This window comes from Pseudorasbora parva, chromosome 6, assembly GCF_024679245.1.
Source record: "Pseudorasbora parva isolate DD20220531a chromosome 6, ASM2467924v1, whole genome shotgun sequence".
Taxonomy (NCBI): Eukaryota; Metazoa; Chordata; class Actinopteri; order Cypriniformes; family Gobionidae; genus Pseudorasbora; species Pseudorasbora parva.
The window spans coordinates 2,372,483-2,389,792 of record NC_090177.1 but is presented as its reverse complement, the minus strand read 5'-3'; the positions used below and the strand labels follow the sequence as shown (position 1 = coordinate 2,389,792).

Sequence of the window (17,310 nt, the reverse complement as noted above, 5' to 3'; positions counted from 1 at the left end):
GTTTAATATAGTCGAGATTCATGTTTGGATTTATTACAGTTCAATATAGTCGAGATTCATGTTTGAATTTATTACAGTTTAATATAGTCGAGATTCATGTTTAGATTTATTACAGTTCAATATAGTCGAGATTCATGTTTGGATTTATTACAGTTCAATATAGTCGAGATTCATGTTTGGATTTATTACAGTTCAATATAGTCGAGATTCATGTTTGGATTTATTACAGTTCAATATAGTCGAGATTCATGTTTGAATTTATTACAGTTTAATATAGTCGAGATTCATGTTTAGATTTATTACAGTTCAATATAGTCGAGATTCATGTTTGGATTTATTACAGTTCAATATAGTCGAGATTCATGTTTGGATTTATTACAGTTCAATATAGTCGAGATTCATGTTTGGATTTATTACAGTTTAATATAGTCGAGATTCATGTTTGAATTTATTACAGTTTAATATAGTCGAGATTCATGTTTAGATTTATTACAGTTCAATATAGTCGAGATTCATGTTTAGATTTATTACAGTTTAATATAGTCGAGATTCATGTTTGAATTTATTACAGTTTAATATAGTCGAGATTCATGTTTGGATTTATTACAGTTTAATATAGTCGAGATTCATGTTTGAATTTATTACAGTTTAATATAGTCAAGATTCATGTTTAGATTTATTACAGTTCAATATAGTCGAGATTCATGTTTAGATCTATTACAGTTTAATATAGTCGAGATTCATGTTTGGATTTATTACAGTTTAATATAGTCGAGAATAGGCATGTGCCGATATCAATTTTTCATGTTGCGATTAATTGATGAAGTTTTATCACGATATACGATATTATCACGATATTGAAATAAGTTGCAAAAAAAAAGTGTTACCATAGCATAACAGCTTTAAGAACTATATTTGTAAGAACAAAAATAACTGAATGTTTAAATACAATAATGCAACAAAAATATATACAGCTCTGGGAAAAAAATTAAGAGACCCCTCTTGAGAAATCAATGTTAAGTGGTCTCTTGATTTTTTTCAGAGCTGTAAAAGTACAATTTTCAAACAGATTAAAGTGCAAAAGAATTAGGCTATAAAGAACAAAAGGTAGGCTTACAAATTACAATAAGGGCTCATTAGTTTATGCATTAACTAAGATTGAGCAACAGCTACATTTGGTACAGAAAGTATAATGTTTTTGTTAATGTTAGTTAAGAAATACTGATCATTGTTAGTTTTATCTTAGGTCCATTAAAAGTTATTTTGATTTTGATTTTAATGTTATTAAAAAGTAACTAAGAAATTAACATAGAATGATTAATTCTTTATAAGTATTTTTCATTGTCAGTTTGGTAATAATGAATTGACATGTTAACTAATGAAGTCGTATCTCAAAGTTATACTGAACAATAACAAATAATTAGAAGAGTTTTAATTATTAGGGTTGTAGTCCAGATTAAAACATAAAAATGTTTAAATTTGAAAATAAATAGCCTATTAAGTCTTTAAGTATTAAGTATTTGGTGCTTGATGAACAACATTGAGATTACAAAAACGAATGGCTGTTTTAAAAACTACACGCGTTTTTTTGTTTGTTTGCTGGTTTCCGGGGTAACTGTGGCATTCTGCAGTTCATCAGCGCCCTCTGCTGTCACTGAGCGGCACTTCAGCAGCGCGTCTCCCGGTTCAGTCATGTGCAAATGCACGTTGGGCTTGTTTATATCTGAGCGCGTGTCCCTTTGAGGCAGAATACAGCGGTGTTGAACATTTATACGGTTGATGGGCAAAGTATTCTTGAGTGCATTATAAAAAAATTATAAATTGTTAATAAATAATTATTTACGATATTTTAAAGTGCCCACGATAACAATATCGTGCATATTCATTATCGTGATAAATCGCATTATCGAAAATCGGCACATGTCTAGTCGAGATTCATGTTTGGTTTTATTACAGTTCAATATAGTCGAGATTCATGTTTGGATTTATTACAGTTCAATATAGTCGAGATTCATGTTTGAATTTATTACAGTTCAATATAGTCGAGATTCATGTTTGAATTTATTACAGTTTAATATAGTCGAGATTCATGTTTGAATTTATTACAGTTTAATATAGTCGAGATTCATATTTGGATTTATTACAGTTCAATATAGTCGAGATTCATGTTTGAATTTATTACAGTTCAATATAGTCGAGATTCATGTTTGAATTTATTACAGTTTAATATAGTCGAGATTCATATTTGGATTTATTACAGTTCAATATAGTCGAGATTCATGTTTGAATTTATTACAGTTCAATATAGTCGAGATTCATGTTTGAATTTATTACAGTTCAATATAGTCGAGATTCATGTTTGGATTTATTACAGTTCAATATAGTCGAGAATTATGTTTCGATCTATTACAGTTGAATATAGTCGAGATTCATGTTTGGATTTATTACAGTTCAATATAGTCGAGATTCATGTTTGGATTTATTACAGTTCAATATAGTCGAGAATTATGTTTCGATCTATTACAGTTGAATATAGTCGAGATTCATGTTTGGATTTATTACAGTTCAATATAGTCGAGATTCATGTTTGGATTTATTACAGTTCAATATAGTCGAGATTCATGTTTGGATTTATTACAGTTCAGTATAGTCGAGATTCATGTTTGGATTTATTACAGTTCAATATAGTCGAGATTCATGTTTGGATTTATTACAGTTTAATATAGTCGAGATTTATGTTTGGATTTATTACAGTTCAATATAGTCGAGATTCATGTTTGGATTTATTACAGTTTAATATAGTCGAGATTTATGTTTGGATTTATTACAGTTCAATATAGTCGAGATTCATGTTTGGATTTATTACAGTTTAATATAGTCGAGATTTATGTTTGGATTTATTACAGTTCAATATAGTCGAGATTCATGTTTGGATTTATTACAGTTCAGTATAGTCGAGATTCATGTTTGGATTTATTACAGTTCAATATAGTCGAGATTCATGTTTGGATTTATTACAGTTTAATATAGTCGAGATTCATGTTTGGATTTATTACAGTTTAATATAGTCGAGATTTATGTTTGGATTTATTACAGTTCAATATAGTCGAGATTCATGTTTGGATCTATTACAGTTCAATATAGTCGAGATTTATGTTTGGATTTATTACAGTTCAATATAGTCGAGATTCATGTTTGGATTTATTACAGTTTAATATAGTCGAGATTCATGTTTGGATTTATTACAGTTTAATATAGTCGAGATTTATGTTTGGATTTATTACAGTTCAATATAGTCGAGATTCATGTTTGGATCTATTACAGTTCAATATAGTCGAGATTCATGTTTGGATTTATTACAGTTTAATATAGTCGAGATTCATGTTTGGATTTATTACAGTTCAATATAGTCGAGATTCATGTTTGGATCTATTACAGTTCAATATAGTCGAGATTTATGTTTGGATTTATTACAGTTCAATATAGTCGAGATTCATGTTTGGTTTTATTACAGTTCAATATAGTCGAGATTCATGTTTGGTTTTATTACAGTTCAATATAGTCGAGATTCATGTTTGGATTTATTACAGTTCAATATAGTCGAGATTTATGTTTGGATCTATTACAGTTGAATATAGTCGAGATTCATGTTTGGTTTTATTACAGTTTAATATAGTCGAGATTTATGTTTGGATTTATTACAGTTTAATATAGTCGAGATTCATGTTTGGATTTATTACAGTTCAATATAGTCGAGATTCATGTTTGGATTTATTACAGTTTAATATAGTCGAGATTTATGTTTGGATTTATTACAGTTTAATATAGTCGAGATTCATGTTTGGTTTTATTACAGTTCAATATAGTCGAGATTTATGTTTGGATTTATTACAGTTCAATATAGTCGAGATTCATGTTTGGATTTATTACAGTTTAATATAGTTGAGATTCATGTTTGGATTTATTACAGTTTAATATAGTCGAGATTCATGTTTGGATTTATTACAGTTTAATATAGTCGAGATTTATGTTTGGATTTATTACAGTTCAATATAGTCGAGATTCATGTTTGGATTTATTACAGTTCAATATAGTCGAGATTCATGTTTGGATTTATTACAGTTTAATATAGTCGAGATTCATGTTTGGATTTATTACAGTTTAATATAGTCGAGATTCATGTTTGGATTTATTACAGTTTAATATAGTCGAGATTCATGTTTGGATTTATTACAGTTTAATATAGTCGAGATTCATGTTTGGATTTATTACAGTTTAATATAGTCGAGATTTATGTTTGGATTTATTACAGTTCAATATAGTCGAGATTCATGTTTGGATTTATTACAGTTTAATATAGTCGAGATTCATGTTTGGATTTATTACAGTTTAATATAGTCGAGATTTATGTTTGGATTTATTACAGTTTAATATAGTCGAGATTTATGTTTGGATTTATTACAGTTCAATATAGTCGAGATTCATGTTTGGATTTATTACAGTTTAATATAGTCGAGATTCATGTTTGGATTTATTACAGTTTAATATAGTCGAGATTTATGTTTGGATTTATTACAGTTCAATATAGTCGAGATTCATGTTTGGATTTATTACAGTTTAATATAGTCGAGATTCATGTTTGGATTTATTACAGTTTAATATAGTTGAGATTTATGTTTGGATTTATTACAGTTTAATATAGTCGAGATTCATGTTTGGATTTATTACAGTTTAATATAGTCGAGATTCATGTTTGGATTTATTACAGTTTAATATAGTTGAGATTTATGTTTGGATTTATTACAGTTCAATATAGTCGAGATTCATGTTTGGATTTATTACAGTTTAATATAGTCGAGATTCATGTTTGGATTTATTACAGTTTAATATAGTTGAGATTTATGTTTGGATTTATTACAGTTCAATATAGTCGAGATTCATGTTTGGATTTATTACAGTTTAATATAGTCGAGATTCATGTTTGGATTTATTACAGTTCAATATAGTCGAGATTCATGTTTGGATTTATTACAGTTTAATATAGTCGAGATTTATGTTTGGATTTATTACAGTTCAATATAGTCGAGATTCATGTTTGGATTTATTACAGTTTAATATAGTCGAGATTTATGTTTGGATTTATTACAGTTCAATATAGTCGAGATTCATGTTTGGATTTATTACAGTTTAATATAGTCGAGATTCATGTTTGGATTTATTACAGTTCAATATAGTCGAGATTCATGTTTGGATTTATTACAGTTTAATATAGTCGAGATTTATGTTTGGATTTATTACAGTTCAATATAGTCGAGATTCATGTTTGGATTTATTACAGTTTAATATAGTCGAGATTTATGTTTGGATTTATTACAGTTCAATATAGTCGCGATTCATGTTTGGATTTATTACAGTTCAATATAGTCGAGATTCATGTTTGGATTTATTACAGTTTAATATAGTCGAGATTTATGTTTGGATTTATTACAGTTCAATATAGTCGAGATTCATGTTTGGATTTATTACAGTTTAATATAGTCGAGATTCATGTTTGGATTTATTACAGTTTAATATAGTCGAGATTTATGTTTGGATTTATTACAGTTCAATATAGTCGAGATTCATGTTTGGATTTATTACAGTTTAATATAGTCGAGATTCATGTTTGGATTTATTACAGTTTAATATAGTCGAGATTTATGTTTGGATTTATTACAGTTTAATATAGTCGAGATTTATGTTTGGATTTATTACAGTTCAATATAGTCGAGATTCATGTTTGGATTTATTACAGTTTAATATAGTCGAGATTCATGTTTGGATTTATTACAGTTTAATATAGTTGAGATTTATGTTTGGATTTATTACAGTTCAATATAGTCGAGATTCATGTTTGGATTTATTACAGTTCAATATAGTCGAGATTCATGTTTGGATCTATTACAGTTCAATATAGTCGAGATTCATGTTTGGATTTATTACAGTTTAATATAGTCGAGATTCATGTTTGGATTTATTACAGTTTAATATAGTCGAGATTCATGTTTGGTTTTATTACAGTTCAATATAGTCGAGATTCATGTTTGGATTTATTACAGTTCAATATAGTCGAGATTCATGTTTGGTTTTATTACAGTTCAATATAGTCGAGATTCATGTTTGGATTTATTACAGTTCAATATAGTCGAGATTCATGTTTGGTTTTATTACAGTTCAATATAGTCGAGATTCATGTTTGGATTTATTACAGTTCAATATAGTCGAGATTCATGTTTGAATTTATTACAGTTCAATATAGTCGAGATTCATGTTTGAATTTATTACAGTTCAATATAGTCGAGATTCATGTTTGGTTTTATTACAGTTCAATATAGTCGAGATTCATGTTTGGATTTATTACAGTTCAATATAGTCGAGATTTATGTTTGGATCTATTACAGTTGAATATAGTCGAGATTCATGTTTGGTTTTATTACAGTTTAATATAGTCGAGATTTATGTTTGGATTTATTACAGTTTAATATAGTCGAGATTCATGTTTGGATTTATTACAGTTCAATATAGTCGAGATTCATGTTTGGATTTATTACAGTTTAATATAGTCGAGATTTATGTTTGGATTTATTACAGTTTAATATAGTCGAGATTCATGTTTGGTTTTATTACAGTTCAATATAGTCGAGATTTATGTTTGGATTTATTACAGTTCAATATAGTCGAGATTCATGTTTGGATTTATTACAGTTTAATATAGTTGAGATTCATGTTTGGATTTATTACAGTTCAATATAGTCGAGATTCATGTTTGGATTTATTACAGTTTAATATAGTTGAGATTCATGTTTGGATTTATTACAGTTCAATATAGTCGAGATTCATGTTTGGATCTATTACAGTTCAATATAGTCGAGATTCATGTTTGGATTTATTACAGTTTAATATAGTCGAGATTCATGTTTGGATTTATTACAGTTCAATATAGTCGAGATTTATGTTTGGATTTATTACAGTTCAATATAGTCGAGATTCATGTTTGGATTTATTACAGTTCAATATAGTCGAGATTTATGTTTGGATTTATTACAGTTCAATATAGTCGAGATTCATGTTTGGATTTATTACAGTTCAATATAGTCGAGATTCATGTTTGGATTTATTACAGTTTAATATAGTCGAGATTCATGTTTGGATTTATTACAGTTTAATATAGTCGAGATTCATGTTTGGATTTATTACAGTTTAATATAGTCGAGATTCATGTTTGGATCTATTACAGTTCAATATAGTCGAGATTCATGTTTGGATTTATTACAGTTTAATATAGTCGAGATTTATGTTTGGATCTATTACAGTTCAATATAGTCGAGATTCATGTTTGGATTTATTACAGTTCAATATAGTCGAGATTCATGTTTGGATTTATTACAGTTTAATATAGTCGAGATTCATGTTTGGATTTATTACAGTTCAATATAGTCGAGATTCATGTTTGGATCTATTACAGTTCAATATAGTCGAGATTCATGTTTGGATTTATTACAGTTTAATATAGTCGAGATTCATGTTTGGATTTATTACAGTTTAATATAGTCGAGATTCATGTTTGGATTTATTACAGTTTAATATAGTCGAGATTCATGTTTGGATTTATTACAGTTCAATATAGTCGAGATTCATGTTTGGATTTATTACAGTTTAATATAGTCGAGATTCATGTTTAGATTTATTACAGTTTAATATAGTCGAGATTCATGTTTGGATTTATTACAGTTTAATATAGTTGAGATTCATGTTTGGATTTATTACAGTTTAATATAGTCGAGATTCATGTTTGGATTTATTACAGTTCAATATAGTCGAGATTCATGTTTGGATTTATTACAGTTTAATATAGTCGAGATTCATGTTTAGATTTATTACAGTTTAATATAGTCGAGATTCATGTTTGGATTTATTACAGTTTAATATAGTCGAGATTCATGTTTGGATTTATTACAGTTCAATATAGTCGAGATTCATGTTTGGATTTATTACAGTTTAATATAGTCGAGATTTATGTTTGGATTTATTACAGTTGAATATAGTCGAGATTCATGTTTGGATCTATTACAGTTCAATATAGTCGAGATTCATGTTTGGATTTATTACAGTTCAATATAGTCGAGATTCATGTTTGGATTTATTACAGTTCAATATAGTCGAGATTCATGTTTGGATCTATTACAGTTCAATATAGTCGAGATTCATGTTTGAATTTATTACAGTTCAATATAGTCGAGATTCATGTTTGGATTTATTACAGTTCAATATAGTCGAGATTCATGTTTGAATTTATTACAGTTCAATATATTTGAGATTTATGTTTGGATATATTACAGTTCAATATATTTGAGATTTATGTTTGGATATATTACAGTTCAATATATTTGAGATTTATGTTTGGATATATTACAGTTCAATATATTTGAGATTTATGTTTGGATATATTACAGTTCAATATATTTGAGATTTATGTTTGGATATATTACAGTTCAATATATTTGAGATTTATGTTTGGATATATTACAGTTCATCATTGAGAGCCAAGCGGTCCATGAAGGAATACAGACCAACTGAATGACACTTTCATTAAAGCAGAAAATCCCAATGAAGATGTCTGAACTCTAGTTTATTATTTGTCTGTGTTTTCAGATCATCTGCTTCTTCAGTATAGAGAGAGCATGTGCACATGATTGTGCCGATATTAAAGGGATAGTTCACACAAAATGAAAACTAGCCCCTGATTTACTCTTCCTCAAGTCATCCTAGGTGTATACGCTGTAAAAAATGCCTTTCTTACTTAGTATTTCTGTCTTGTTTCTACTCTAAATATCTAAAACTTCTTACATTAAGAAACATTGACTAGACAAGTAAAAATAATTGTCTTGTTTTGGGAAGAAATAACTCAAAATGAAGAGAGTTTTTGCTTAAAATAAGAAAAATAATCTTGCTTTCTGTTTAAATTAAGATTATTTATCAATTTTTAGTTATTTTTAGCCAAAAAAAGACAATCATTTTACTTGTCTAGTAAATACTTCTTGTTTTAAGAATTTTTTGATGTTTGGACTAGAAACAAGACAAAAATACTAAGTAAGAAAAGCATTTTTTGCAGTGGATGACATTCTTCTTTCAGACAAATAAAAGATGAGTTATATCAAAAAAGTCCTGGCTAATCCAAGCTTTATAATGGCAGGGGTTGTTGCTCTGAAGTAGCATCAATTCACTTCTAAAGGCTTTTATTAACCTCCCGGAGCCGTGTGGAGCCGTTATATGACGGACAGACGCATTTTATGGACTTCAAAAACAGAGCAACAGTTACTGCCATTATAAAGCTTGGATCAGCCAGGATGTTTTTAAAATAACTCTGATTGTATTCATCTGAAAGAAGAATGTCATATACACCTAAGATGACGATGGCGAGTAAATCATGGGCTAATTATAATTTTTGGGTGAACTATCGCTTTAAGTCAAACAGCGGGTAGAAAGCATGTTCTTTGAGTAGAAACGCTCTGATTGGGGTATTTAGTAAGCATGAAGACTCGTAGTGGCTTGTTAAAAACAGTCATGTAATGTTTTCTCTCCTCTTTTATTTGGGAAAAACTAAGTCATTTTGGTCAAGGTTTTATTTTTTAAACTTCATTTAGTCTTGTCTTTTTTCGTCAACGGTATTGCATTTTGATATAGTCACAGTAATCATTTAATGACGGTGTTGTCTCGCCATCGTCTTATCATTAACAGGATCAACACTATTTGAAATTCTGCTAATTTTGTGTTTTTTGTTCTGTGCTCCATGGAAGAAGAAAGTCCTATGGATATGGAAGGACATGAGGGTGAGTAAATAATGACACCATTTAGATTTTGGGGTGATCTAACTCTTTAAAGCCCAGGAAACCAATGAGTGATTGCTGTAGTTTAGTGTTTGTATACAAAGATATTTCATAGCACTCTGATTGAAATAGTTGTAGTCTGTATTTGTGTAGTATTTACCGGTTCCCCTGCAGACGCCTGACCTGGGGACAGTCCAGGATCTCCTTTGGCTCCCTGGGAACATAAACAAAGTGTTCATTCAGATTGAAATCGGTAACATTTTTATAATAAGAACCCATTAGTTAACAATTAGTACAGTATTTACTAATCTGTTCAGTGTTGATTCAGGTCAATTAAATAATATTAGCAGATACAACTTCTGATTTTATTATGTTAGTAAATGCTTAAATTACCACTAAGATTAATACAGAGTTTTAATACAAATACAAACTAATGTAGTTAACAAATGAGTGAAGTGTTCCCATATATCCCATAAAACAAGCTGTCAAAAACTTCTTTGTGAAATAAACTCATAAATAATGCGTTATGTTCAAGAACATGCAAATCATGTTCTCCCGGGTTGACAGATTAAAGCAAGTGTTAACAGCGGATTTGGAGAGATTTAAGGGACTAAAGCTCTCATCTATGTGTATTACACACACTAAACATCATAATAATACAGATCAAACTGTTATAGTCAGTAATATGATCACACCGCAAAAAATGCTTTTCCTGTTTAGTATTTTTGTCTTGTTTTTAGGCAAAATATTGAAAATTCTTATATTAAGAAACATTTACTAGACAAGTAATCTCATTTGGTACACTATTGTGCTTTGTACTACTTTTTATTCCATTTTAAATACCTCTAAATCCAAAGGGTGTCATTGGAAGTTCACTGGAAGAAAAGTCTCTTGTGTCAGGGACTAAATTTAGCATGCCAATCAAACAACTCCAAACCCATCCAGGCCTGAATGAGAGCTTTATTACTTCAGTTCTGCAGTTTGATGGAAACACAATTGCTGCCAATCAACACAAGACAGCGCAGATCTGATGCTTGCGAAACACAACTTTACCAAAGCAAATACTGCCACGATCGGCTGACTTTACACTGAAGAGCCGAACGTCAATAGAGCAAGATGAGCTGCATTCATGAAGAACAAGTTACAGCCAAACCTCTCAAACCTGTGAAGCACATCTCATCTCTCGCGACTTCGTCCCTAAAGTCTTAAAATGGGATATAAAGCACAAAGCACGACAGCTCCGGATGTGTGTGACTCATCTGTGTGCTGCACCGAGATTCACTTCACATTTTCCACCATCTCCAGCTACATCTGAGCTCAGTTTGGTCCCCGGGGATGTTATCTCTCTGCCCACTCAGGTCATCTCTGAAGGACACTCACTGGACACTTTGTGCTAAAGCTTGAAGGGAAAATCAGATCAGCATATTTTGGAACTTTTAAAGTGCCCCTATAATGCTTTTTCGAATATGACTTTTCATGTGGTGTGTAATAGAGCTGTTGGTCAATATAAAGCTCTCAAAAATTGGTCTCCAAAAAGTAAGAAGCGATTCTGAACTGCCTGAAACATGTAGGTTTGTAACAGAGTAGGCCAATCACAACAGACTGGGCCATCTGACTAATCAGAGAAGAGTTGATCAATCACAACAGACTGGGCCATCTGACTAATCAGAGAAGAGTTGATGAATCACAACAGACTGGGGCACCTGACCAATCAGAGAAGAGTTGATCAATCACAACAGACTGGGGCATCTGACCAATCAGAGAAGAGTTGATCAATCACAACAGACTGGGGCACCTGACCAATCAGAGAAGAGTTGATCAATCACAACAGACTGGGCCATCTGACCAATCAGAGAAGAGTTGATCAATCACAACAGACTGGGGCACCCCACCAATCAGAGAAGAGTTGATCAATCACAACAGACTGGGCCATCTGACTAATCAGAGAAGAGTTGATGAATCACAACAGACTGGGGCACCTGACCAATCAGAGAAGAGTTGATCAATCACAACAGACTGGGCCATCTGACCAATCAGAGAAGAGTTGATCAATCACAACAGACTGGGGCACCTGACCAATCAGAGAAGAGTTGATCAATCACAACAGACTGGGTCACCTGACTAATCAGAGAAGAGCTGATCAATCACAACAGACTGGGGCACCCAACCAATCAGAGAAGAGTTGATCAATCACAACAGACTGGGCCATCTGACCAATCAGAGAAGAGTTGATGAATCACAACAGACTGTGGCACCCAACCAATCAGAGAAGAGTTGATCAATCACAACAGACTGGGGCACCTGACCAATCAGAGAAGAGTTGATCAATCACAACAGACTGGGCCATCTGACCAATCAGAGAAGAGTTGATCAATCACAACAGACTGGGGCACCTGACCAATCAGAGAAGAGTTGATCAATCACAACAGACTGAGTTATCTGACCAATCAGAGAAGAGTTGATCAATCACAACAGACTGGGCCATCTGACTAATCAGAGAAGAGTTGATCAATCACAACAGACTGGGGCACCTGACCAATCAGAGAAGAGTTGATCAATCACAACAGACTGGGCCATCTGACCAATCAGAGAAGAGTTGATGAATCACAACAGACTGGGGCACCCCACCAATCAGAGAAGAGTTGATCAATCACAACAGACTGGGGCACCTGACCAATCAGAGAAGAGTTGATCAATCACAACAGACTGGGCCATCTGACTAATCAGAGAAGAGTTGATCAATCACAACAGACTGGGGCACCTGACCAATCAGAGAAGAGTTGATGAATCACAACAGACTGGGGCACCCAACCAATCAGAGAAGAGTTGATGAATCACAACAGACTGGGGCACCCAACCAATCAGAGAAGAGTTGATCAATCACAACAGACTGGGGCACCTGACCAATCAGAGAAGAGTTGATCAATCACAACAGACTGGGTCACCTGACTAATCAGAGAAGAGCTGATCAATCACAACAGACTGGGGCACCCAACCAATCAGAGAAGAGTTGATCAATCACAACAGACTGGGCCATCTGACTAATCAGAGAAGAGTTGATCAATCACAACAGACTGGGCCATCTGACTAATCAGAGAAGAGTTGATCAATCACAACAGACTGGGCCATCTGACCAATCAGAGAAGAGTTGATGAATCACAACAGACTGTGGCACCCAACCAATCAGAGAAGAGTTGATCAATCACAACAGACTGGGGCACCTGACTAATCAGAGAAGAGTTGATCAATCACAACAGACTGGGGCACCTGACCAATCAGAGAAGAGTTGATGAATCACAACAGACTGAGTTATCTGACCAATCAGAGAAGAGTTGATCAATCACAACAGACTGAGTTATCTGACCAATCAGAGAAGAGTTGATCAATCACAACAGACTGGGCCATCTGACTAATCAGAGAAGAGTTGATCAATCACAACAGACTGGGGCACCTGACCAATCAGAGAAGAGTTGATCAATCACAACAGACTGGGCCATCTGACCAATCAGAGAAGAGTTGATGAATCACAACAGACTGGGGCACCTGACCAATCAGAGAAGAGTTGATGAATCACAACAGACTGAGTTATCTGACCAATCAGAGAAGAGTTGATCAATCACAACAGACTGAGTTATCTGACCAATCAGAGAAGAGTTGATCAATCACAACAGACTGGGCCATCTGACTAATCAGAGAAGAGTTGATCAATCACAACAGACTGGGGCACCTGACCAATCAGAGAAGAGTTGATCAATCACAACAGACTGGGCCATCTGACCAATCAGAGAAGAGTTGATGAATCACAACAGACTGGGGCACCTGACCAATCAGAGAAGAGTTGATCAATCACAACAGACTGGGCCATCTGACTAATCAGAGAAGAGTTGATCAATCACAACAGACTGGGGCACCCAACCAATCAGAGAAGAGTTGATCAATCACAACAGACTGGGCCATCTGACTAATCAGAGAAGAGTTGATCAATCACAACAGACTGGGGCACCCGACCAATCAGAGAAGAGTTGATCAATCACAACAGACTGGGGCACCTGACCAATCAGAGAAGAGTTGATCGATCACAACAGACTGGGGCACCTGACCAATCAGAGAAGAGTTGATCAATCACAACAGACTGGGGCACCTGACCAATCAGAGAAGAGTTGATCAATCACAACAGACTGGGGCACCTGACCAATCAGAGAAGAGTTGATCGATCACAACAGACTGGGGCACCTGACCAATCAGAGAAGAGTTGATCAATCACAACAGACTGGGGCACCTGACCAATCAGAGAAGAGCTGATCAATCACAACAGACTGGGGCACCCAACCAATCAGAGAAGAGTTGATCAATCACAACAGACTGGGCCATCTGACTAATCAGAGAAGAGTTGATCAATCACAACAGACTGGGCCATCTGACTAATCAGAGAAGAGTTGATCAATCACAACAGACTGGGCCATCTGACCAATCAGAGAAGAGTTGATGAATCACAACAGACTGTGGCACCCAACCAATCAGAGAAGAGTTGATCAATCACAACAGACTGGGGCACCTGACTAATCAGAGAAGAGTTGATCAATCACAACAGACTGGGGCACCTGACCAATCAGAGAAGAGTTGATGAATCACAACAGACTGAGTTATCTGACCAATCAGAGAAGAGTTGATCAATCACAACAGACTGAGTTATCTGACCAATCAGAGAAGAGTTGATCAATCACAACAGACTGGGCCATCTGACTAATCAGAGAAGAGTTGATCAATCACAACAGACTGGGGCACCTGACCAATCAGAGAAGAGTTGATCAATCACAACAGACTGGGCCATCTGACCAATCAGAGAAGAGTTGATGAATCACAACAGACTGGGGCACCTGACCAATCAGAGAAGAGTTGATGAATCACAACAGACTGAGTTATCTGACCAATCAGAGAAGAGTTGATCAATCACAACAGACTGAGTTATCTGACCAATCAGAGAAGAGTTGATCAATCACAACAGACTGGGCCATCTGACTAATCAGAGAAGAGTTGATCAATCACAACAGACTGGGGCACCTGACCAATCAGAGAAGAGTTGATCAATCACAACAGACTGGGCCATCTGACCAATCAGAGAAGAGTTGATGAATCACAACAGACTGGGGCACCTGACCAATCAGAGAAGAGTTGATCAATCACAACAGACTGGGCCATCTGACTAATCAGAGAAGAGTTGATCAATCACAACAGACTGGGGCACCCAACCAATCAGAGAAGAGTTGATCAATCACAACAGACTGGGCCATCTGACTAATCAGAGAAGAGTTGATCAATCACAACAGACTGGGGCACCCGACCAATCAGAGAAGAGTTGATCAATCACAACAGACTGGGGCACCTGACCAATCAGAGAAGAGTTGATCGATCACAACAGACTGGGGCACCTGACCAATCAGAGAAGAGTTGATCAATCACAACAGACTGGGGCACCTGACCAATCAGAGAAGAGTTGATCAATCACAACAGACTGGGCCATCTGACTAATCAGAGAAGAGTTGATCAATCACAACAGACTGGGTTATCTGACCAATCAGAGAAGAGTTGATCAATCACAACAGACTGGGGCACCCAACCAATCAGAGAAGAGTTGATCAATCACAACAGACTGGGGCACCTGACTAATCAGAGAAGAGTTGATCAATCACAACAGACTGGGCCATCTGACCAATCAGAGAAGAGTTGATCAATCACAACAGACTGGGCCATCTGACTAATCAGAGAAGAGTTGATCAATCACAACAGACTGGGCCATCTGACTAATCAGAGAAGAGTTGATCAATCACAACAGACTGGGCCATCTGACTAATCAGAGAAGAGTTGATCAATCACAACAGACTGGGTTATCTGACCAATCAGAGAAGAGTTGATCAATCACAACAGACTGGGGCACCCAACCAATCAGAGAAGAGTTGATCAATCACAACAGACTTAGTTATCTGACCAATCAGAGAAGAGTTGATCAATCACAACAGACTGAGTTATCTGACCAATCAGAGAAGAGTTGATCAATCACAACAGACTGAGTTATCTGACCAATTTCAAAAAAGTTGGGACAGGTAGCAATAAGAGGCCACAAAAGTTAAATGTACATATAAGGAACAGCTGGAGGACCAATTTGCAACTTATTAGGTTAATTGGCAACCTGATTGGGTATAAAAGAGCCTCTCAGAGTGGCAGTGTCTCTCAGAAGACGAGATGGGCAGAGGATCACCAATTCCCCAATGCTGCGGCGGACAATAGCGGAGGAATATCAGAAAGGAGTTTCCCAGAGAAACATTGGAGTTTGGAGTTATCATCATCTACAGCGCATAATATCATCCAAAGATTTAGAGAATCTGGAACAATCTCTGTGCGTAAGTGTCAAGGGTCAAAACCAAACTGAATGCCCGTGATCTTCAGCCCTTAGACGGCACTGCATCACATACAGGAATGATACAGTAATGGATATCACAACATGGGCTCAGGAATACTTCCAGAAAACATTGGTGAACAAAATCCACCGCGCCATTCGCCGTCACCGGCTAAAACTCTACAGGTCAAAGAAGAAGCCATATCTAAACATGATCCAGAAGCGCAGGCGTTTGCTCTGGGCCAAGGCTCGTTTAAAATGGACTATGGCAAAGTGGAAAACTGTTCTGGGGTCAGACGAATCAAAAGTTAAAGTTCTTTTTGGAAAACTGGGACGCCATGTCATTCGGACTAAAGAGGACAAAGACAACCCATGTTGCTCTCAGCGCTCAGTTCAGAAGCTGCATCTCTGATGGTCTGGGGTTCATGAGTGTGTGTGGCATGGGCAGCTTACACATCTGGAAAGGCCATCAATGCTGAAAGGTGTATCCAAGTTCTAGAACAACATCTGCTCCATCCAGACGGCGTCTCCTTCAGGGAAGACCTTGCATTCTCCAACATGACAATGCCAGACCACATACTGCATCAGTTACAACATCATGAAGAAGAAGCAGAAGAAGGATCCGGCACTGAAATGGCCAGCCTGCAGTCCAGATCTTTCACCATTAGAAAACATTTGGCGCATCATAAAGAGGAAGATGCGATAAAGAAGACCTAAGACAGTTGAGCAACTAGAAGCCTGTGTTAGACAAGAATGGGACAACATTCCTATTCCTAAACTTGAGCAGCTCGTCTCAGTCCCCAGACGTTTGCAGACTGATATAAAAAGAAGAGGGGATGACACAGCGGGAAACATGGCCTTGTCCCAACCTAATTAAATTTAAAATCAACTTATTTTCCCTTAAAATAGAATGTTTCTCAGTTTAAACATTTGTTATGTTAACTGTAAAAAATAAAATAAAATACTGAAATTTGAAACTTCCACATCATTGCATTCTGTTTTTATTCACAATTTGTACATTGCCCCAACTCTTCTAGAATCGGATTTGTA

General features: G+C 34.7%; 1 protein-coding gene across 1 annotated transcript in view; it reads right to left on the bottom strand.

Moving 5' to 3' along the window:
• LOC137078211 (collagen alpha-1(XXIV) chain-like) overlaps nt 1–17,310 on the bottom strand; it is a 247,343-nt gene that overhangs the window by 153,668 nt on the left and 76,365 nt on the right. The window contains exon 6 of the mRNA XM_067445327.1: nt 10,027–10,080. Within this exon, the coding sequence (XP_067301428.1) occupies nt 10,027–10,080 (54 nt within the window). The remainder of the gene's footprint in view (nt 1–10,026; nt 10,081–17,310) is intronic.